Source organism: Chelonus insularis, unplaced genomic scaffold (assembly GCF_013357705.1).
Source record: "Chelonus insularis isolate UGA/USDA-ARS -01 unplaced genomic scaffold, ASM1335770v1 contig_77_pilon, whole genome shotgun sequence".
NCBI classification, from domain to species: domain Eukaryota; kingdom Metazoa; phylum Arthropoda; class Insecta; order Hymenoptera; family Braconidae; genus Chelonus; species Chelonus insularis.
The window spans coordinates 757,763-781,339 of record NW_023276746.1 but is presented as its reverse complement, the minus strand read 5'-3'; the positions used below and the strand labels follow the sequence as shown (position 1 = coordinate 781,339).

The 23,577-nt window shown below is 29.1% G+C and overlaps 1 protein-coding gene and 1 long non-coding RNA gene across 10 annotated transcripts in view; one reads left to right on the top strand and one right to left on the bottom strand.

The window, feature by feature from the left end:
- Positions 1 to 227: 227 nt before the first annotated feature.
- LOC118071335 (uncharacterized) lies at positions 228 to 1,043 on the top strand. The gene is made up of 3 exons (XR_004690873.1): positions 228 to 310; positions 387 to 551; positions 1,025 to 1,043. It is a non-coding gene; the product is annotated as an uncharacterized lncRNA (long non-coding RNA).
- A 4,987-nt stretch (positions 1,044 to 6,030) lies between these two features.
- unc-13 overlaps positions 6,031 to 23,577 on the bottom strand; it is a 122,753-nt gene continuing 105,206 nt past the window's right edge. For 5 of the 9 annotated variants that reach the window (XM_035090482.1, XM_035090481.1, XM_035090484.1 and 2 more), the window contains 11 exons: positions 22,756 to 22,897; positions 19,997 to 20,443; positions 17,698 to 17,848; positions 15,025 to 15,981; positions 13,229 to 13,681; positions 11,634 to 11,765; positions 11,333 to 11,558; positions 10,965 to 11,114; positions 8,779 to 8,877; positions 8,537 to 8,699; positions 6,031 to 7,806 (listed from right to left, as the gene is read on the bottom strand). In XM_035090482.1, the coding sequence (XP_034946373.1) occupies positions 7,509 to 7,806; positions 8,537 to 8,699; positions 8,779 to 8,877; positions 10,965 to 11,114; positions 11,333 to 11,558; positions 11,634 to 11,765; positions 13,229 to 13,681; positions 15,025 to 15,981; positions 17,698 to 17,848; positions 19,997 to 20,443; positions 22,756 to 22,897 (3,218 nt within the window). In that variant the 3' untranslated portion in view covers positions 6,031 to 7,508. The remainder of the gene's footprint in view (positions 7,807 to 8,536; positions 8,700 to 8,778; positions 8,878 to 10,964; positions 11,115 to 11,332; positions 11,559 to 11,633; positions 11,766 to 13,228; positions 13,682 to 15,024; positions 15,982 to 17,697; positions 17,849 to 19,996; positions 20,444 to 22,755; positions 22,898 to 23,577) is intronic. The other 4 variants (XM_035090487.1, XM_035090488.1, XM_035090490.1 and 1 more) reach the window with 1 other exon arrangement.

The window sequence follows — 23,577 nt, the reverse complement described above, 5'->3', positions numbered from 1 at the left end:
GGCATCATAGAATTTGATTGACAATCAGTAAAATTATACATTTAAAGATTTAAATTTTAAAGATTGTAAAAATGCCTTTGACTGACATCTTATTGGGGACGGATGTCACGCTCCCTTAGTATTCTTTGGAGAAGTCTTCTCTCTGCTTCAACTTTAGAAATTGTCTAGCAGTGACATCATACGATTAATAAATTAAACTTGTCTTCAGCTTAACGAGACATCTAGATGAATTAATCTGAACGAAGTTGTGTTGAGCGGCTGCCATATCGTGAACATAAACAGCTGATATTTAGTCTACTACCTAAAAAAGGTTTGAATTTTATTTATATTTAATTATTAGTAGTAATAATGTTTGTTAGATATTATAAATATTATACATCTTTTAGTTTGTTAGCCAGAATTTAGCAAAGATGATGTTACCAGCATGGACCCGGTTTACCGTATTATTTTGGACTGGAATCATCATCTATGCAAAAGACAATGAAGACTCAAACAAATTTTGGAATATAAATGTACCTAATCCTATAATGGGACCTAGTAAAAAACCAAGGGTAAGAATTAATCTTTTAAATTACAAGAAATAATTATGCTTCTCTTTAATTGAGGTTAACTCTAAAAACATTTATCATATGTCACAATGATTTAGATAAAATTTTTATATTGGCAAAAAAAGTTAAATTATCATTTATCAGTATTACTTTGTTATGGAGTCTATGAAATATTTTGATGATTTGATTCTTTAATATAAAAATGAAAAATTTATTTATCCTTTTAAAATAATACACAACTTGGAACAAATAATGGACCACTTCTATAACCACAATATCGGTTCATAATTGCTTATCAATACTTCAATAACAAAATCTTTTTTAGCATTTCGAATTAAAAACGTTTTATCTAGTGTTAATAATAATATTTATTATCGTTAACGAAAAAAAAAATGATTTAAAATTTAATATCTTAATTATAATGTTCTTGCAAAGGATGAATCAATTATAATATTATGAAACTGTTATTTTTTTAGGAACTAGTTGAAAAAGGTCCAAAACGAAAATACACTTATCCGCCAGAAGAATTATAAATAACTAAACAAGTAAACATTGTAATTACAATTAAGTGAATAGAAACAAGTAATTAAAGAGAAATGTATAACTATAATGTGTAAATAATTATAAAATATTGTGGTGAAATAGTAAATAAAAGAAATATTAAAGAACCTTTTAGTATTTTTTATTAACACATTTTTTTTTTAAAAATATTCGTTTTCAGATATTTATGTAATTGTTGTATATGTTATTATTATCATTATGAAATGAATACGATAATTATTTAAATAAATAAATTATTCATTATAATATTAATATTTACTAATTAATTGATATTGATAAAAAGGATTAAGTACAGCGTTAGTAGGAAGAAATAGATGAAAAAATAATTCCAAGTAGACTTTTAGAGTATATTTTTTTTCTTTTTACAAATGTCACTGTAATTGTTTGTTTGTTTGTTTTTTTTTTTACTAGAGCGTGGACAATAACGAGCAGATGACCACAGCATATCTCTTAATGATAGCATGTATAATGTGTGCAATCGTATGTGCAATATTTTTATGTGATTTAAAATGCTTTTAATATATTACACGTGCACGTGTTACTGAAAGCCAAGTTCGCATAATATTGGATGAAACGATTGCCGGGTGACATTTTGCTTGATTATGATTATGAAATTATGTCGTTAATGACAATTTAACTGTATTCTTAAATAATCTACTTATATTTACAAAATTAATCACAAGATTGGGTATTTTGGTCATTATTGGTAGCTAATTTTTCATTGACGAATTTCTGAACTATTAGAGTATTTTTTAGTGTATTGACTGTATTACTCAGTTGATTACATGAATCGCTGTTTTTCTTAATAAGATAAATAAACGATGGAAGAAAAACTTTATTGTTCCAAACAGAAAACTTGAAAGTTATTTCGTTTACTTGAAACAATGGATAAAAAAATAAAAATAATTGTAAAACTATTAATAATAACATTTTAGCTTAATATTCTCTTAATTCTTGTCCAATTATTTATTATTATTTTTTCCATATTGTTTACCGGGAATCCATTTTTAAAGGAATTATTATCTTTATAGGTTTGTTAATCTTGTCATAAAATAAAAATAAATCTTGTGATCAATTTGAATATGAAAGTAGTGGTTAGCCTTGCTCGCTTGCAACAAAATCTTAATCAATATCACACCATTTGAATCAAAACTTATTCAATTGAATTTGCAAATTTTAGGTTATTGTAGTTATTGACTATTAATGGCGACACGGAAAATCTACCATACAAATGCTTGAAGATTTATTTATAAATTGAATTCTAAATAAATAGTTATGAATTATTCTAAATATAAAGATTAAGATTTTGTTGTTGGTTTTTATCTATGAATTGATAGTTAAAAATTAAAATTTGTATTTTAAAAATAAATACAAACTTTAATTCTGCTTAGAATAACAGACAACCAGGAATACATTATTACGAGAAAGAAATAATTCAGGCTTTTTTTGACATGTTTTTTTCCATACATGGAATATTTTTTTTGGTTTTGTTATTTCATCATAATTGATCATTTTTATTCTATCTAATCTTAATTGTAAACTTGTTAATACTTAAAAAAATTCAATCCCCTCCTATTTTATTATGGTCACTCTTCTTATTATTTTCAATAATAAACCTACAATGATATGGAACACGGCACGATGATTTGATGATATTAATAATTATATATAATTATTTTTTGCTCTTTTAATCTTGATATCATCTTACATTCGCTTAATCAGTTAAATTATCTAGTTATTTAAGTTTATTATTCTCCATTCTTTTATACCTTTCTTATTATTATTATTATTATTATTATTATTATTATTATTATTATTATTATTATTATTATTATTATTATTATTATTATTATTATTCCACGCACTCTCGCCACGTTTTTTTTATTTATTAATTTTTTTTTTATCAACTCTACTATACGCGACTGTTCTGTCACTAATTGTAAATTATAAAATTTGTCTTTTTGTTACATAAACAATAACATTCATATTTATTATCATTCAGACTCAAATTAATATTACATTTTTATATTATTATTTCAATGTAATTTAAAAAATTATTTTAGTTTTTAATTGTTATAATTTAATTAAACCTATTCTCTCTTACTTTTTTTTTTCATTGAATTTATCAAAAAATCCACTCAATTCCCTACTTAGTTCGATGTTTCGATACTCGCGAAATTTCCGGCTCTTTTAACAGATCAGAGTACGTAAAAGACTATAGATAGTTTTATTTAGTTATTTTATTTTCTTTTTTCTTTCATTTTTTCATAATTTATTTGTAGTTTATTCTTTTTCGAGTTTTAAGTAGGGATAGCATTGAATTTATGGTAGATTATACAGCAAGATAGCAAGATCAGATATCTCTTTCTCACAGACTACACAATTTCCTATCACACTTGTACTGAAAATTCAAGTTTTCGTTCTGTTTAGAGGCTGAGAAGGGTATTAAAAAAGATAAAAAGTATATTGTGTACGTATGAAATATATTTATTTAATTTTCTACACGGAACAAGAAAAATGTTATTTTCTGACTTGCAAACAGGGCGGAAAATAGTATGTTCCAGACCTAGTGAGTAAAAGTAGACTAGCTCAAATTTCCTGGTAATTAACATGCTCTCCCAAATTTTCTAAATGTCCCTGTCTGAATGCGAATATTGTTTTTTGTTGCATCTGTGTGAAAAATTCTACTCATCTTGAATCATAAGTCAGCTTTTCTTAAAGGTATAATGAAATAGTCTATAATGACTTTTTTAAGTTATTCTCAAGGAAAAAAATTGGGTGTTTAAATACACGTTATAAATAAATATAAGAAAGAAAAAGCAATACTATATGGAGTTAGTCAAGTGTCATTTTTCCAGCCTTCAAGCAGAAAAAGTCAATTTTCCTAAGGGATATGACAAAAAGCTAATTTTTTCTAGTTAAAATAATATATTGAAGAGAAAATGAGAAACGGTAACATAGAAATGTGTATTTATTAAAAGTAATAGTAAATAAAATACTGCATCGCCTTGAAATTTTAAATAAAAAAATTAAATTTTCAAGTGAATTGATTTATCTAAAGCTAAAATACAAATTTTTCATGTAACGCTAAAAAAAAAGCAAAAGCTATTACTTTTTATAAATATTCTACATTTCCTTGATATCTCGATAATTCCGCATTTTTTTCATTGAAATGCAGAAGCGCGTCAACCGTAATATTGTGTAATGTGTGCGTGTTTCATTTATTTAATAATTATTATCAACCCATTTTTTTCTAATGCCAATTAAATCGATCGAATTGATTCTTTAAATATTATTATTATTTATATTATCAATAATTTTATTATCATTGTTATTATTATTATCAATTATTTATCCACTGTCTTTCGCTCTTCTTCGTTTATTTAATACGTAAAATTCAAACATTCTATGAATTAATAATTACATTATTATTATTATTACATTTGTATTTACAGTCAAACCTGTCTAATCGCAATTCGTTTACCTTGTTGATAGCTCTTTGAATTGCTTCATTACTACGTAGATACGCAACCGCATGCGCACAAGACGAAATTATGTATTCATAATAATGAATTGCAATTGAGCAAGTTTGACTGTTTTTATTTCATTACTATTATTTTAAATTAAGTTTACATACGCGTCATACTTGATTCAAGCAATAATATTGTCAACAATTGTGTTCACTTTGTTAAAATTTCTAATTTGTATGCAAATTTTTTGGTCAGCAGTCTGTTGAAGATATTTTTGTTTTATTTATTCTTTTATTATTTAATTTAATCTTTTTAATTTTTTTTAATGATCTATTCAATTGTCATTCTCACAACAAATGAACGCAATAGTCGGCATAACTTTTTCCTCTCATTTGCAAAATATTATTCCATGCTTATTGAATAATGATGACGATGATGATATTAATTAAATTATTAATAATAAAGAAATTTAGTACAGAAAAAACTATTGTTGCCATAGGAAGAATGTTTATTATAATTTTAATGTTCCCTTGTGTAGTTTTTTTCATCTTCATGGCACGGGAGTATATATATATATATATATATATTTATATTTATTTATATATAATATATATGTATGTATTTATATGTATACGTATTTTACATTTTTTTATTTTTCTGTTAGTTTTAATTCAATAGGAATCATTTGGGATACGTGTTATGTGTTTTTAAAGATGAATTATCACAGAATATACGAGATATTTTGTTTATAAAGCTTAGAGAAAATTCACTCAATAATTTAGCAAAGATCTGAAGACAAAAAAATAGCCCGTCCGAATCATGCTCATGAATTTTTTTAGTATTTAAGGATTTAAAAAATTGAGATTGGTAACACTCGATTGTACGATATTCTGCTCTAAAGTGAGATAGATATGCTTGGAAATAAGTCATTTTTTTAGAAAAATTCAATGTTTTATGGATTTCTAACAAATAATCTAGTTAATGTTGATGTAATAAATCATTTGTTTATTCATAAACCACTTTAGAACAAATCTAAGAATCTGTTAAGAAATGAGAATATTTCAGGTAAAAGTATTCAGATTTGATTGGATCATGAAGTCTTATAGTACAGATCTGACTGGGATCTGATGTAGAGTATCTTAAGGTTGGGCTTTACTCACCTTAAATTTTTCTCATCGAACTGTTTATTTTTTATTTGTTTTTTTTTTCACGTAAAAAATATTTAGGAGTATTTAGAAAAGTGGTTTTCACATCGGAAAACGAAGATTGGTAGAATAAGTGTAATAATAATCGTAGAATGAATAATTTTCCAGTGAAGGGCTCACAACAAGTGCATCCGCCATGACACCTCGAAATTCACGGAAAAATTATTTATTCTACGATTTTTATTACACTTATTCTACCAATCTTCGTTTTCCGATGTGAAAACCACTTTTCTAAATACTCCTCAATATTTTTTACGTGAAAAAAAAACAAATAAAAAATGAACAGTTTGATGAGAAAAATTTGAGGTGATTTGAGGTTAGGAAAGCCCGGCCTTAACATGTACACTGACGGAAAGATGATGTTGAAACATGATTTTTTCAAGGTCGATCATTCTTTCAATGTATTTATGACTTAATTCGGTCATTCTCGCGAAAAAAAATTGCACGTATGATCATATATAAAATTTTTTCTGAAATCTGAGGAAAAAAAAAAATAGATTTATGGTTTTAAGAAAAGCAAAAATGATAGCAATTTGACAAAATGGGTATATTTAAATCTAGTCAGATCTAGTTCTATCAGATCAGATCCAAAAATCTCATGAGATCTGAATAAATTTTTCTCAGACTAAGAAAGAGTGAGCGAGATTATGGACTCGTGCGTTCGTATCGAAACATCGCTCTTATTTGTGAAAAATGTCATTCAATATCGCCATATTAATTTTCATCTATCATCTAACTCAGCATTTAAACAAGCATTGGCGAAAATTTTTGACATAATCTAGGCGTTAACTACATTGTAGAAACTTTAAAGATGATCGTATATCTCAATGTTGAAGAAAGTCTTCGATTAGTGTTTTTGTTTTATTAATGTTAATTACAAATGCAAAATGTTTAATTATCTAAAAAATGAGATTTCTTTATGCCTTACATAAACTAATGTATTGTTTAAAATATTTTAGACAATAAATAATAATCTTAAAAAATATTACTCATTTTTTAGATCTTCAAACTCTCCATAATGATTTCAAATCATTACTGATTTATGTTCTTTTTATTTTTCCATTTATTAATTGCTTTTATTCTCATGAATTTTATTTATTTGTTACTTTTTAACAATCTGGATTTATTTTCTTTTTAAACTTTACAATACATTGGGTTTATTATAAACTAACGACACATCAAGAATAACGTCAAGACGTGTCTTTTTGGTCGTGCGCAATGCTAATTCTTATACTCTTTGTTACAAAAATCATTTCAAACATTCCATTATCTACAATCGAGATTCTCTATTTAACGATTGTTTTTTTTCTAGAGAATTCATACTTATATCATTCTTGGGTTGTATTTTATACTTTTTATCATTATTTCCGGAATTTTATTTATCGACAACGTCACTAAAATTGTCGTCAAGTCTTTCGAAGTTATGTTCAATTTAAAATTTATGTCCATCTTTTATATCATCATAAGTCATAATCATTGTGCGATTCTATGGATTCAGTACTGTTTTGTTTTTTGACATTATGATCTTCTTTTATCGTTCAACAGGACTATCTTTCAATAATCGAATTCTTTTCAGTGTCATTAACATACTTTATATAGTCTACCTTCTTTATTTCTCATTGCTTCTCTTTTTTAAGCTCTTTCGAAGCTTAATATCAACCAATTATTGTCCCTTTATTCCTTTTTTTCCATAATATATTTAATTTCTTTTACAGCCCGTTGCTTCAAGTTGGATTTGGTAATGGATTTTCTTGACGAATGTCGCTCTTGAGCTTAACGAATTCCTTCGCAACATCGTCATTATTTCTTTGTGACAAAATTCGTAAAATTGTCCAACCCGTTTCGTCCATTTGAATTCTCTTGCCAAGAGACAACCAGAATGGGCACGAGCCTTCTTCTGCGATGTCCTTTAGCTGAAGCACTGCTACACCAACTAATCTATCTTCCCTTGCGAAACAGTAGTCTTTCACGCACAAATGTAGTTCATAAAAGTCCAATTGTTGTGGTTCGTTGCCAATAATACTGCAGAGTAGAATTATAATGAATATTTCTATTACTTTGGAATAATTTTTAAATCAGCCATTCATCAGTCGCAATATGATGATATTATCTAATAATTATATTTAAAAAATAAAGATTATTCTCGGAGTTCTTAAAGGCTATGGAAATACCTGAACTGTTTCATTGGAATCGTTAGGCTAATTTGGATACTGTTAAGCTAAATATTGCGTCAAGAATCTAATCTAGAGGGTACCGTCACAGAATATCCAAAGACCAAAAATTCGCGACAAAATATCCGCAGCCAACATATTTAATAATAGAATAAATTTATAGATTTGCAACCTTTAAATTTTGAACCAAGTTATAAAAATATTTCATTTCAATTTATAATAGTATATATATACATATATATAGCTTGCATATGTACTGGGGGCTGTGCCCCCAGACCCTTCTGAAGAAAGGGCTTCACCTCTGGGCCCCGGAAAAGAAAGCAATCCTGCAAGAGGGTAATTATCAATTTACAAAAACCGAGTAAGTACCTTCTGAGGCATTGCCCCTGGACCCCGCCCCGTGCAAGTACAAGATATTAATTTAAAACTAATAACATTCATTATTTTTATCGCCGGATATTCTGTCACCAAGATATTTTTTTGCGGATACTTTGTCCACGGACAACAATTCATTCTACCATCTAAAGAAGTGAGGAATTCATTGCGACTGATGAGAGTATGAAAGCATCAAATTAACATACAAGTGGAATGTTTCGTTGAATTTTGGCGCGAAAGTATTACTTTTCGATTTAGTAGCATATTTTCGTTTCCTTTCCGCCAAATGGGGACCAATTAAATTGACTTCCACGAAAGGTCTGAACATTCCGGAAGTTGCATTCCACTTGAGTTCAGCTGCTGCCAGTACTGAAATTTTTTATTAAATATTAGACAAGAAATCAGAAGCATGAACAAATAAAACATATTTTAGGAACAAAGAACGAACCTTTTACAGTTACTTTCTGTTCTCCAGTTCCAGGATGAGTAAATAGATCGACTTGGGTGCATAGTTCACCTACAGAACCACCATCAATACCTACGGTATCTGAAAATCAAAATTAATTTGTTTTTAATCCATTTTCAATTTAATTAGTATGCATACGGCAATTTTTCAACACTTCCAATAGCCTACGGACAAACAAAACTGTCAAACTTCAAAAAAATATAATCATATCCTAATTAATTGTTCTTCTAATTTCCTCTAAATTATCACTGTGACTAAATTTACAATGTATTGTCATCAAATATATAAAACCACACAATAAGGAGATTTTTATATAAATATTCAAATAAAGGAAAGCAGACGGAATGTGCTTTCGCTCTAAAAATGAACGAAAGTTGATACTTTTTCTATTCGTAAGGCTGAAAATTAATTTTTCGTCATGCCTGCGCGGAAAGTTCACTTTTCCATTGGAGAGGGGTTGAACTTTCCACTCAGGTATGACGAAAAATTATATTCAGCCCTAAGGAGGACAATTAGACAAGCTTAAACCACGTGTTTACCCCCCTCGCCTTCGGCTCGGGTTGTAATTTTACACGTGGTTTGAGCTAGTCTACTTTTCCTCCCTAGGTGTGAAATATACTATTTAAAATCATTTAAATAAAAATTGATGTGTTTTTGAATATTTTGTCAGTAAAAAAATCTCCTTAAACAGACAATAAAAATCAAACGAAAGCAAAAATTATTTCAGCATCAATAAGTAATTATTACATCACAAAGTTCACTTTTCTATCCTGTTTGGAATTCTAAAAAACATTACTTTTTTCACTCTGTAGAGAAATGTGATTCTTTGCACACATGCAGACAGTTTTTTACTTCTCTTCACAGTAAAAAAATCATTTCTAATCTTCAAACAGGATAAAAAGTTCAAGTTTTAATACAAATGTGATGAAAAATTGTGACATCATTTGAAAAAAATGTAATTAATTTCAACCCGTGTTATGTATTTATCAAAAAAATAGTTAGTTCTTATAAGATTAAATACGACGGTATTGCCAAATGCTTCAATTTGGTATACTTTATCTCCCTAGGTGTGAAATGTATAAATTATACGCAGGTTGAAATGTTTCATTTTTCTCACGAGGTGTACAATATGTTATTATTTTGTTTTTTAGCAAACAAAATAATAGCAAAATATTTCAAATGTGTAAAAACTCACTCAAGTGTACTTAAAAATATATATTCACTAATTTATGGAAGCTGAGTGAAAATGATCAATAAATGATTGCTTGCGGCGTAGCATATTGTAGAAAATGAATTTCTTTTATCAATAATAGCAATGACAGTAGCAGTAGCTTCACCAGCAGCCTTAAATCCATGACTACCAATCAAGATACTTTCTAATGTACTTCAAGGATAAAACATAATTTCAAGAGACTATTGGTAAATGGTACAGTGACATGATAATAGATATAGGGCATATGGCAATCTAATGGCATGAATTATATTTTTGCCACTAGGATCACGAGTTAATAGAGGAAATTAACATTGAAGAAACCCGATAAGAAAAGTTCTCTTTTTGCCATTAGACGTCGTATAGGAATGAATCATTTACCAATTCAGTTGAGTCTCCATAATATGGATGGCTTCGATCTATGAATTCAAAGAAATGGGAGAAGTTCTTTTCTAGGTATGCACCTCCACTTTATCCAATTAAACACATATAGACTACTCTACAATTAGCTCAGGACGATTTTCAGAGAAAAATATATTCTGTCAAGACCAGGACTCGAACCTGGACCTTCCAGTTACGCGCTGGCTGCTCTACCAGTTAAGCTATCTTGCCAGTCAATATAATTCACTTTAAATCGTGCCTGTATTCGTCATTTGTGGCTCCCCCCTCGATCTACGCCGTTCCTCATACGGCCTAAATAAATTTATTCACTACTTAAGTGTATCCCAGCACAAAGAATTTATTTTTGAAGATGTCCCTAGAACGGAACTCTACCCAAAGAAACTTTCAATTTTATGGGAGACCCAATGATAGAGACTCTACTGTAGTGATTGATATAATTGTTGATGGAGATTTAAAAAGTATCTTGATTATTATTGACTATCTTAAATAGGATATCTAAACCCTATAGGTAGCTAAAAATTGAAATTCCGGTCTCAGAGCTCCATTTCGCTGGTACCTTGTCGACTCTCTCGTCTAAGAGGGGGTTTGCTTTGACGAAGAGGCTCTTCTAAGCCTTCCATTCCTTCTACACCTTCACCTTCGTCGCCTCTTTCACTGGTCATAGATCGCTGACGTTGTCTCAATGTTGATGGGTCGTTCAGGGGCACTGTTACCCGACAATTTTTTTATTTTTTAAAACGCATTTTTCTTTAGTTTTTTACCACTTATTTTTTATTAATTAATTATTTCTACTGATCCTAAACTTTTTTTATTAATTATACTTATTGTTTTAATTTTATTTTACGACTTTATAGGTCTTTTTTTTATCTTGCAGTCTGTTTGTTATTTATGAGTAGTTGATAAATAAATTAATTGAAAAATTACCTTGGTTAACTTGGGTCGTAATAAATGTTTTGATTAATGTATCTGTTGTTTGTGTGTACAGGCTCAAAGCATAACGTAAGCTCTGCAATTCCGGTGATTTTTCCAAGAATGTTTTCTTCAATCCATTACCACCTGCGTGGAAATATTGCTTTATCGTGTCCAAAGCTACATCTAAAACTGCACATTGTTTTGGAGATAGATTTTTCTCAACTTCCTTTGATATATCCTAAAGAAGAGAAAAAATATTGAGTATTGTGCAGATGAGTTGGTTTAAAAATTAAAATAATTTCAGTAAATTTACCATTACTCCACTCAGTGCATTCTTGACATCTGGTTTGCCAGCCATGTGGTTTTTGAATATTCTTGACATATCTTCAATCTTGGCGTTAGCCGCAAGATTCTTCGCATTATCAGTCAAGTTTTTGAACATCATCTATAACAGAATTGGACAGTCATTAATTAATTATTTTATTTATTTTATCAATTAATCTTAACAAATGTTTTACACAACAGACAAAGTATGTTTGTCATACCCAAGATAAATAGATAAACTCGAAATTCATTCGTATTTAAATAAATTTTTTTGTAAATATATTAACATTGATTATTTTCTGTTGGAAGTTATAGAAGAGTGATTGAGAAATAATTAATAAATAAAGTCAATTCAATTTTATAAATATAACTCAGTTGTCTTTATTAAAAGACGGATTGCATTTAGAGAATATGTCCTTACGCTACAGAGAGTCGTCCAGAACTAATTAAAAGTTTAAACTAATGTATTGTAAGGACAAAGAGATCTAAACCTCTTTTCCATATGTTTTAAAAAACATATAACATACTGATAAAATCAGCGCACGAATAAAATGGTTACACTTTTCTGATTGGCCGATTTAAATTTGTATTCTATAATTATTGTTTTTTGGTATTTGTTACGATAATTTAAAAATTTTTTTTTATTATAATCATTATTGAATTGTAATCTCTATGATTTTATGAAAAAAAATATTATAAATATGTAATTATTTTCACACGAACGGTTTTTTTAATTTTATCTCTTTGCCTGACAGTAAGTCATGAGTTTTAATAAATACACTGAGAAAAAAAGTTCGTTAAATGAAAGAATTTTTTATTCAATCAATAAAAGAAACTTTGAATATTCTCAAGATAATATTTTATTCAGACTAATAGTAGTGTCATCAAAAACACATTTTGTCTTTTGTTTCAATGTTGCGACAAGTTTGAAAACAAATTTTCAAGGTTACGACAAGAATGAAAACAAATGACATTTCATTCATTTGAGTAAATAAAATGATTTCAATCAAATATTCATAATTTCGAAGAAATATTTTATTGCAACTATTTGAAATTTCGATGTTAATGATCGAATGAAATATTTTTTGTATGAAGTAAATTTTTTTTTCAGTGTAGGAATATTATATTTTAAAAACTATAAAATAAAATGAACAAAAATATCAACTAACTAGGATTTATTTTTGTTCAGAGAATCTAACATTTTCTAATTCTTTAGAAGACAAAAAATAGATATTTTCTCCCAATGAATGTTGTTTTGCTGTGCATTTTAAAAGTAAATCTAGATGATTATTAAATTGTAAGGTTTAAAATTACCACAAGTTATGAAGATGTAGCATTCAGTTTGACTAATATTATTTGTTTTTAAATTAACAATCTATTGATAGCCATTTTGGTCACATTCATTGTTGATAATAAGTAGTTTTAATCAACTTTTAGTTATTACATGTTAATGAATATTGATAATAGGTTTAGATAAAACCTTTCTTTACTAATTGACCCAGCACGAAACGATGCTATTTTTGAATTAAATTCTAAATTTTAATTCGATAGAAAAAAAATATTAGTTAAAATGGCTATACTTACACTCTTATCAGTCATAGGTGGTAAAACAACAGTTTTCTCCAGAATCCTCATCACAATCTTCCAAAGTTCTTTTAGTAATCGTTTGAGAACTGTTTTCTCACAGGACTGTGCATACAGAGACAAACTGCCATCAAGAAGGTCCATAAGTGGCCTTAAAACATCATCAGCTTCAACAGCAACGGCATTTCTTTGTGCTTGTTGAGTTAACGTCACTTGGCCGCCACCTTTGATGGCCAATAGCAGATCTCCAAGTTCACGGACGGAAACAGTTATTCTCGGTTCTAAGCTCTTGGCAAATAGCATCGCTAGATCATCCAAAGCACCATTTAATTGCTGTTGAAGTTCTTTTAGAATGTTGGCAGCATCTTCTTCCAGTTTTTCTCCACCCATTGATTCAAACATCTTCTCTAATTGCACTCGAAGTTGCTGAATGTTGTTCATTAAGATACACGCCTGAAAAAGTCGTTCTTATTAACTTGGTGCTCAAAAATTAACTACTAAAATATCAACTGAAACAAAAAAGTTCCAAGTTATGTTTCCATATCTTGAGGATTCTTTATCATTATTTTTAAGTGATTGGATATATTTATGTGTATACACATAAATATATATATGTATATATAATGTCCCATAGAAATGTGTGGATACTAATAAGTCAATTGTTTTTAATTAATAAAAAACTGCTGCTTTTGGTTTGGGAAGATAATTTTCTTGCGGACGAAATGTTGTGTTTTTGTTTTCTTATCTTATTATGATCATTGTAAAACTCTTGACATATCTATGAAATTTTCTTATTCGATTATATTGAAAAATAATAGTAAAATAATAACTTAAGAAATAATTTGAATGAACGAAAGTTGCTTCCTAACAATTCCTAACAGCTGAGTAAAGTAATCGATCATTAATATTAGGACATTTAAAATGTCGAATTAAAGAAATTGAAATTTAACATTAAGAACTAAGCAAATAAATCAAACAATTATTCAGCCTAGTTTTCAATATCGCTGCTTCCCAACGCTGCCTACTTAAAAATAAATAAAACCAATTTTTAAGACAAAAAAATCCTGCGGTGGATAAAAACCTCCCAAACAGGCAAAAATTATTTAAATTATCTATTGACGTGACTCTATAAAAATCTTAAACTAAGAGTTCGTCAGTTAACATTTTAATTTTAAAAATTAACTTCATTAATCTTCTTTTCTTTCTTCCTTTTTATTAAAAAGAGTTTCTGGAAAGAACCAATCAAAACTTCCAAAACAGCTGGAAATTCCAAGAAACTGGAAGGTTAAGAACACTTAAACAATTATTTTACATTTTGGTGAATGTCTAAGCAGATATTTATTTCTATAATTTTCTCACTGACATAAGATACTCTTCTTTAAGTATTAGATGATAATTCATCAGCATAATGATAATAAAACGTTGGGAACTAAAGACGAATCCAATATGTGAAATAGTTTTGAAATTCTGATTTTAACTAGAGCTCAAAGCAGTAACATCTTTGTAATTACCTTTATTAAATATTTTTAATGAATACTTCAATAAAACCTTACTTTACAGTGTTAAAAATAAAACATGTACTTCTTTTTTAAAATTTTATCCAATTAGGGTAAATATTATCAATGATTCCTAGCGTGTTACTAATTGAGATGTCTACTTTTTTAAAAAATAGTCTTTAATTATCCTAATGACTTCTAAAACCTAAAAGTATGTTACAATTTCTAATTTTTAGGCCCATCTCAATAATATTCCAATGTACTTTAAAGCTAAAAAGAACAACAAACAAAGGTACTTACAATTCTTTCCTCCTTAAGATGACTTGGAAATTCCTTCTTGACAATGTCTGAATAGGAGACTAAAACTTTAACAATTGTCTTGGCAAATCTCTTCATGTACCTCTTCCATATTTCTGGGTCAGGACACTCAAGTTTAGATACAACATCGAAGCACTGCGTTAGCTGTGTAAATACATCGACTACGGATACACTGAAGAGAGCGTGTTCGCTGCTTCTTTGGAAACCGTCCTTTTTATCTCTAGTGAAGGCACCATGGAGATACTCAAGTGATACATCGTCATTCTCATTGAGCCATTGCATCACGAATGGTTCAAACCAAGCTGGATACTCTGGTACAGAACCTTTGTATGGAGGTACATCCTTTACGTAGTTGGCATAAATCCATTTCACTCGGAAATGAAGGTTCATATAGGCCGAAGACTTACACAGACGATGCTGTTCATGCTCTTCAAGTGCATACTTCATGTCAGTTGCAAACAGTTGCCACATTGTTGATGCTGACAATTGACCAATGTTCAATTCTTGAGGGAACTGATTTAAAACTGGTGCATAACTATTTCGATCTTCTTCAATCACTGATACTATAAGTGCTATAAGCTTATGCCAGAAATCTAAAGAGTCTAAACGTGGCTCATGATCATCTGGATCTCTTTTAGCCTCATTTGGATCGACTTGAAACTCTCGATTGTAAAGTTCATAGCAGTTTGCAAAGAGAAATTGATAGGTTGAATATAGACAAGCTTTTACACAGTCTTTCACTACTGTACTGGCTCTTGGAGGACTTGATAACTCTTGAACTTTCATTCGAAAGAATGTAATACTTGTAAGCAGGTCCACTGTACTCTTCAAATCCATCAACTTTTCTTGGCTTGATGCTGGGAAATTGTTTCGATACATTGACAGATCGAGCCTTAGAGAATTGTGAAGTTGATCCAGCAGCTTGACAAATTTCTCTTTCTGGAATTGGAGAAAAGAAACAATGAGAAATTCAAAAGATGTATGATGTTGATTTTGGAGTAAATGAGATAAATAAACCTTGCATTGAGAAAAGAATTACTTATTTTTAAAATAGCATTTATCTCTTTACATAAAATTGTTAACATTGTGTTTTTGAGTAGAAAAAAATATTCCTTAAGTTATAACTTTTTTTAAACGTGAAATTTCCCAGCGTTGCTATTTACACAGCTATTTGAAGAGCTTTCAGGTAAGTGAAAAAAAACGTTAACATTTATACGATTTAGTAATTTCTCACAGAGTGGCAGTGAAGTAAATAAAAAATGAGTGAATTTCGAGCTTTGAAGCTATCTAAAATTGAATATTATACCATGAAGAGAATTTTTCAAAGGGAATAGATTCTAAATATTTTGAAGTTAGGATATTTTTAGACTTATTGATTGTCAGTCATTAAACATTTGAAATTGAAAATTAGTTCTGAGCTTTAATTTAAATTTGGAGTAGGGATAGGAATTAATTTGAAGGAAAATCTACAAGCTTTTAAACTATTCCGTTACATTTAACTGATAGATTCTATAAAAAAGAAAAGCTTTTAAAGGAATTTTTAATTGAATAGATTACTTTAGTTATTATTTTTTTGCTGTTTTAATTTATTTACTTCTACAGAACAATGTAGGAACTTGTTGATTTTTCAATTATTTTTTTTTAACAAGTTATAATCTATTCTTTGAAAATGAAGTCAAAACTTTACTAGTTTATCGAGGATAATTTCACTGGGAAATTAATTATTTCAAATCTGTTTACTGATCAATCCAGTAAGAAGGTCAAGAGTTGTGAAAATCATTATTTCCTCAAATATCTCGTGAAATATTGGTTTTAGATAAATTTTAGTTAAAATAAAATTTGTTTATTATCAAAATTTACACAAAAAAGTTCTCATACAAAATTTGCGTAGAGTGGATAGTCTTTAAGATATGGCAATGAGAAGCCTGAGTTTTATAATGTATTTATCTATACCTTGCTCTAAAAGTTCTCAGCCTTATATCTAAAAAATGAGTGGTCCTGCATAAATTTTGCAGAGATCTTTTTTGTGTAAATTTTAATTTTGAACAAATTTTATAATTACCAAAATTCATCTAAAACTAATAGTTTACATGATGTTCCTAAAAAAGTAATCATTGATCACCTTTTAAAACCATTAGACTTGAATTTTTTTAAGTGATATTATTTTTTATCATGATAATCTACTTTTTTGTTATTGACAATACATCCATCAAATTCAATGCGTATCAATATGCGATAATAATATGATATTTGACTAAATCCAAATAAAATTCCTCACATTCCCTGCGATATAATCTCACCTGTTGATAAAATCAAAAAACCCAGTCATGTTTAATATAATAGCTCAGTAAAATAACATCTCTTTTTGCTGGCTAAAATTGATAGGGTTGAAGTGCACGTCTGTGTATAGGGAGGGAGAGTAGGTGCATTGTGCAACGAGCCCGAACGAGCCTTGAGTAACGGATGGAGCTGTTTCCCGGGAAATTGCTGCATTTCTCACCCTCCTAAACCCCCAACAACCTTACTCTATTCCTCTTTACTCTGTTAGAACGTCCATGTCTTTGTTCACAAAGCATTCTAGACACACATTATGTTAGCCTGTCACTCATCAAACCGGAAATAAGACTCTTCACATATACTGGTGCTTTTACTTACCCCAAAATTGCTTGCTGCAAATCTATCACTAGCAGAGACAGCGGAGGATGCTGTTGTATGAGCATAGTATGCGTTTATATTGGCCAATAAAGTTGACATTACCGCTGGAACTCCTGGGCAAAGGTACTTGGTTGATAAACAGTGAAAATGCCTATGAAGTTGCCCCATAGAAACAAAGGAAATAACATTTTAAATTGATGTCATGTCAAATAAAGCATTTACACAATTTCATCCCCAAGTAGTTGAAGAGAAATCCAATATTTATTGTTTATCTGATGATTGTTTGTGATGAGTTGGTGTCTCAGACACTATTTTACATTTAATTAATTGGACTGATTAGTTAATTAAATGCACATACTGAAACACCTCAGTGTTTAGAATATCGAACACTATAAACAAACTATAGAATTTTGGTATACAGCAAGAGGCATCTAAAAATTGTCTACAAAAAAAGCTACAGTTTGTTTATGACGTTTTATGTGGTAAATACTTCAAGTGTTTAATTCATGAACACTTCAATGTGCTGGGTTTTGATGAGATGAATACATATCCCTATTAGCTGTGAAAATTTATCTACACTGAAAATCTAATTGTGTTATTCTTGAAGACACTTTTAACACACTAAGCCTGTTTAATGTTAAATGCCGTGAACAAACGATAGATTTTAACACACTATGAAATGTGTAAAAAGTGTACACAAAGCATGTATAGTTTGTTTATGGACATTTTACATTTAACACACTTTATGTGTGTGATTTTAATACGTTTATAAAATCTAGAGATTTACAGTGTAGGATATCAAAATACTACTTTTTATGAAGTGCTAAAACACTAGTTTTGTCATGAGACTTGAACTTGCTCGTTTGAATGTAGCGTGGCATTTACTACACGCAGACAAATGTATAGTAAAAATTATCCTGAATTTTATGGTAACTTGGTGGAACTCGCTTTGTTCAGAGTCATAGATTAATTTTAGATGTCAGAAATAAAAAAGGTTATATATTAATATAACAGTCTAAGCCATGGTTCAATGTGAGGCTATAAAAAGATCAGTCTTGCTTTCTGCTAAGATCGTTAACTCTAGACGCAGTCAACTTTTAATACAGCTTTTCAAAGAGGGAGAGGTTAATTCATCACATTATACCATTTGCTATTCTTTGAAATATTTATTACGTTCAGAATTTGCTGTTAAAAAACCAAATGTCTTTCCATTTGTTAGTCTGTACGTATGCTTGTGTACTATAGGTTATTATTCTTGACCGATATTAATGCATCTTGTTTCTATCAAGTCATCAGTTATCAAAATGGAAGCCTACTGATTTTCATAATAATTGGGTAGACCATTTAATATTTGTAAGCTACTTATCATTTATTGCAATTCTTCTATTGTCTAACCAATTCTATGCAACAATCATTTTTTTCTCAACTTGAAATGAGATATCTTAACTTTAGAGCTAATATTTAATCAGTGAAGTACTTATTAACTTTTCGTCACTCGCGTTACTCTTCCCAATGTCTTTCATTGTGTGGTAAGTCCTACGTCGTCCATGTTAAAGTTGATACGACATTGTCACGTATTCACGCGTATAGCAAATATACAATTAACAAATGTAATTTTATGGTTTATTAATAAAGTTAATTAATTAATACTTTTAAATGTTAACTAATTTACAAGTTGGAATACCTTAGGTTGAATGTCAGCTAACAAGCCGGCTAAACAACTTGGCACCACTGTGTAAAAATTTCTTTGACGATTGTCATCGCGCAGTAAACATGGCGCCGCATTTCGCGCGTGTGTTGCAAAAAATTGGATTTTTTATTGTTTAAAACGTTATTCATGAATTATAAAAACACATAGCGCGAGTAACGAACGGTTAATTATTGATTATTCTTATTATTAATTGATTTTATCAAACTACACACGTTCATCAATTTAGTTGAATTTTTCATATTGAAACAATTTATGGAGAGTGCAGTTTTTGTTTTATCAGCCATTTTGAACTATCTCTAGTAGGTTATGTAAGTTTTTTTAGCTAAGTATATGTACCATAGTTTTAAAAAAATATAACAATTGAAAGAAATAACATTAGAAAAAAGAAGTTTGTCTGTTGAATAATGGAAAGGAAATTAACCTCCGTTAACTCATTGTATTGCATTAATTATTTTTAGTGTCCAAGTGAATGCATAAAATTAAGTGTCACGTTCATTCAACACTCAAGTAGTTATTTAATTTTCTCTGTTCTTCTTAGGAATGAAATTGTTTAATTAAATAAAAAAAGTGATCAACAATAATACTGACGTCATTGCTTGGTAAATACTCTCAATTCCATAGCGCATAGCAAATTCATCCACAAGTTCCTCTCCAGGTGGGTCAAAGTAAACCTTCCAAGCATCATCGCCTTTAGCTTGTGGCAATTTGACCATTCCACCATTTTCTTCACATAAACTGTGGAATAAATTCTCGTGGAGACAGGTGTATTGTACATGATAAGGAGCCACTTTTTCTTCTCCTTTTATCTCAACACTGATGTGCAGCCGAATTGCTCCAGAAACTGCACTTTTATCTGTTCGCTTCTCTAAATTATACCAAACATCCATCTCGCCTGAAAGAGTGCGCACTTCGATGATGGTCTGACCAAGAAAATCATCACTCTCACGAGTCAATTTTTGCCGTAATTTAGACTTGAGATCATTGTCTTCATCCCACACTCGGACTTTGATACGATCTGATGAATTGTGGCATTCACTGAAAGCATTAAATTTATTGTTGGTAAGTATAAAGAATAAAATAAGATTATTATAAAACAAAAACGGGAGTCATTTTTAGAGGGTAGAATTAAAGTGGTACCATAAAATTACATTATGAATTATGCCTTCTATTGTATCTAATTACAATATAAAAATAAAGTAAACTAGTATAAATATCGGTACTTTTTATTTGACCTCTAATGGGTTAAATCATTAAAAGTGTTTTAATATGACGTTTTTGAATGTTTTTAGTTTAAATCGTCTAAATCATGTCACTTATAGTTAAGACCTGGCTTTGACTTGAGAATTAAAATAATAATAATTTCATTTTGAAGAGCTATGTTCAAACTAAGTTCAAATTTTTCGAAGCAGGTCTTATTCTATCGATATATTCCAATATCAAAGAAAAATAGTCCAAGTCAGGTCTTATTTTTTGACTTGAGTCCACAAATTCTTCCATCCTAAATTGCCTGAATTACACTGATAGAAGAATATATTTGGTGGGACTAAACGAATTCATTAAAATTATTTTTCAGCATTTATTTGATACAAATAAAGATTTATTTGTAGGTAATAAATCTTCTTTGCTTAGCTGTCTGATATTATTATATTTATAAAACCATTAAAAATTCACACGAAATTAAGTGGTTATAATGTAATTGCTCGTCGAGCTATTGTTTAAAAGAAAATATTAATTTTAATTATTACGAAACTGTTATTTTTTATTTAAAAATTTTCAATAAATCAAAGTTATTTCATACTATAACCTAACATTTGATTATGCTTTACCGTCATTCTACCTTACCATCGAGCCCAATCATAGTATTTAGATGAGAAATAAATATTTGTTTGCAGCTAAGAAATCATTCATTGAGCCAAATCAATCTATTCTAATAAATAATTTCTTAATTGTTAACAAATGTTCGTTCGATTTCTCTTTCAAATAACATATTTATTAGCTGCTAATAAATTATGTTAGATACAAAGAAATACTTCTATCAGTGTAGGAGTATCTAAAATTGCCACGTAATTTTTATTTCATTCTTCTATTCGTATAGGATTGCGACTATTGGATTGGTCCATATACAGTTACTGATTACTCTATAATGTAAAAATAGACTTTGAGAATTTATTGATTTAAAATTAAGATTATGGTTTCTATAATAATTTAAGTGCTTTGATAGACCATTGATTGTCATGTATCGAACCAATAATAATTATCTGATCTGAAATAAGTAGTTTTGTCTTTTGAAGCCTTTTTCAGAACCAACAATCTCTAACAATTCCAGTCAATATGCTTCAAAAATTTAAAGTTTGTTGAATTAACCAATCTCATTTATTTTGTCATAACGACAAAATTTAATGAAGCTTTTTTTATTTTTCATCTCAAAATGTTATAAAATTTGATTAATTCTAATTTATTTTATGTATTCAAAATAGAAGTAGTTTCCGACGAAAAAAAACAAAACTTTAAAAAGATTATTTGTTGATAAATTATTCAATTGTTTAAAAAAAAGCGGTTCTTTTTATATAAATAATTAAATATCTCGAGAACTATCAATCGCAGAGAGCTCAAATTAATCTCATTTTATTCTTCATAAAAATCTCTACAAATTATATGTAACATATTTCAATCTCCGATGTGTTGTTTTCGAGTTATTAAATAAAATAAAAGTATTTTTTTTATAATCCAAAAAGCTCCATCTAGCTTGTGGTCACAAATACTTCCTGTAATCTATCATCCCTAAAATTAGATTACTTCGCTTACTCCGCATGTCTTTATCACCTAATCAAAAAATTTTCAGAGAATTTAGTCTAGTTTGTTTACATACAACTATCGAGAAGTTGGGCTAAATTTTTAACCCCTCCTCTTCCCCGACTCTTTTTACACCTCTTAACTATCGATTTTAATGAAACCATAGACAACAATCGCTAAATTTGATTAAATGATTACTCAAAAATTGACGGTTGAGAGGTGTGAAAGGTGTCGGGGCAGGGGAGGGGGGTATGTTAAAACTTTACACCAACTTTTTACACTGTCCTATTCTGTCCCTCTTTTATTTCTTCCAACGATTAATTCAAATATTACAATCACTGAAACATTATTACAATTATTTGATTCTTCAAACGCAAAAAAGTACCTGAAGGGCTGGTTTCCGCACCCTATACATATACATATATTTATATATATTCTTGTTCAGCATAATTTTCTCTATAACATACTAAAATTCCAACGAAATCAGAGTGGTATAACCTAATCTAAATAATTACCGAAAAATGTTTTCAATAATAATTAAAATTCATACTTACAAGTAAAATTTCTCATGCCAAACAGGATTTAATTCTTGAGGCATTGTTCTTGTCCTTTTCTTCACTTTTCCCACTTGTACGGTGACGTAAGGGTCAGAGGTTCCACTTTTGTCCTTGGCTATCAATCCTTGTGCACAGATTACTGTCGACGTGACATAAAAACATTAATTTACTGGAATAATCCGATTAGATAAGTGTTACCATCTATTTGTAACGAACTCAAAAACGAATCAGCATACCGCAGAAGTTGTCAACTACACCTCGTTACAACAGTCAACCGATTAGTTTTGAATTCAAAATGACACTTTGTACATAACTTTGGTCATTCAAATTTGTTAGGAAAATAACATTGGAGTGTCCAACTTTTCTTGTTTGGTCTCTTGGAAATAATGTGAGTTGGAAACTGTAGTACAACGTCACTGTATATTATATGAAAAAAGTATGAAAGAATTTTGTCACTTGAGGTAATTGCATTATTTTCTCTTAGATAACCAATGGTCGTATTATGATGTTTACATAAAGTTATTTTTTAGGATAAAGTGGAATGAAAGTAAAAAAAAAGTTATCCACAACGTTTTAAAGTCATTTCATGTTTTTTTTTGCTTAAAAATTGTATAGAGTTTAACTTTAAAAACTCGAGCTTGGTCATTCGAATTAGCTGACACAGCTCAACTTGGTCCCTCGTTAATACCTCTTCCGTAACACTAAACGAGTCTCAACAACTGCAACAGTGTAAGGTGTAGTCGTCAACCTCTTCTGCGATATTCCTGATATAAATTACACTTTTCCATTTTCTTTTTAATCCAATTTTATACTTGTTAA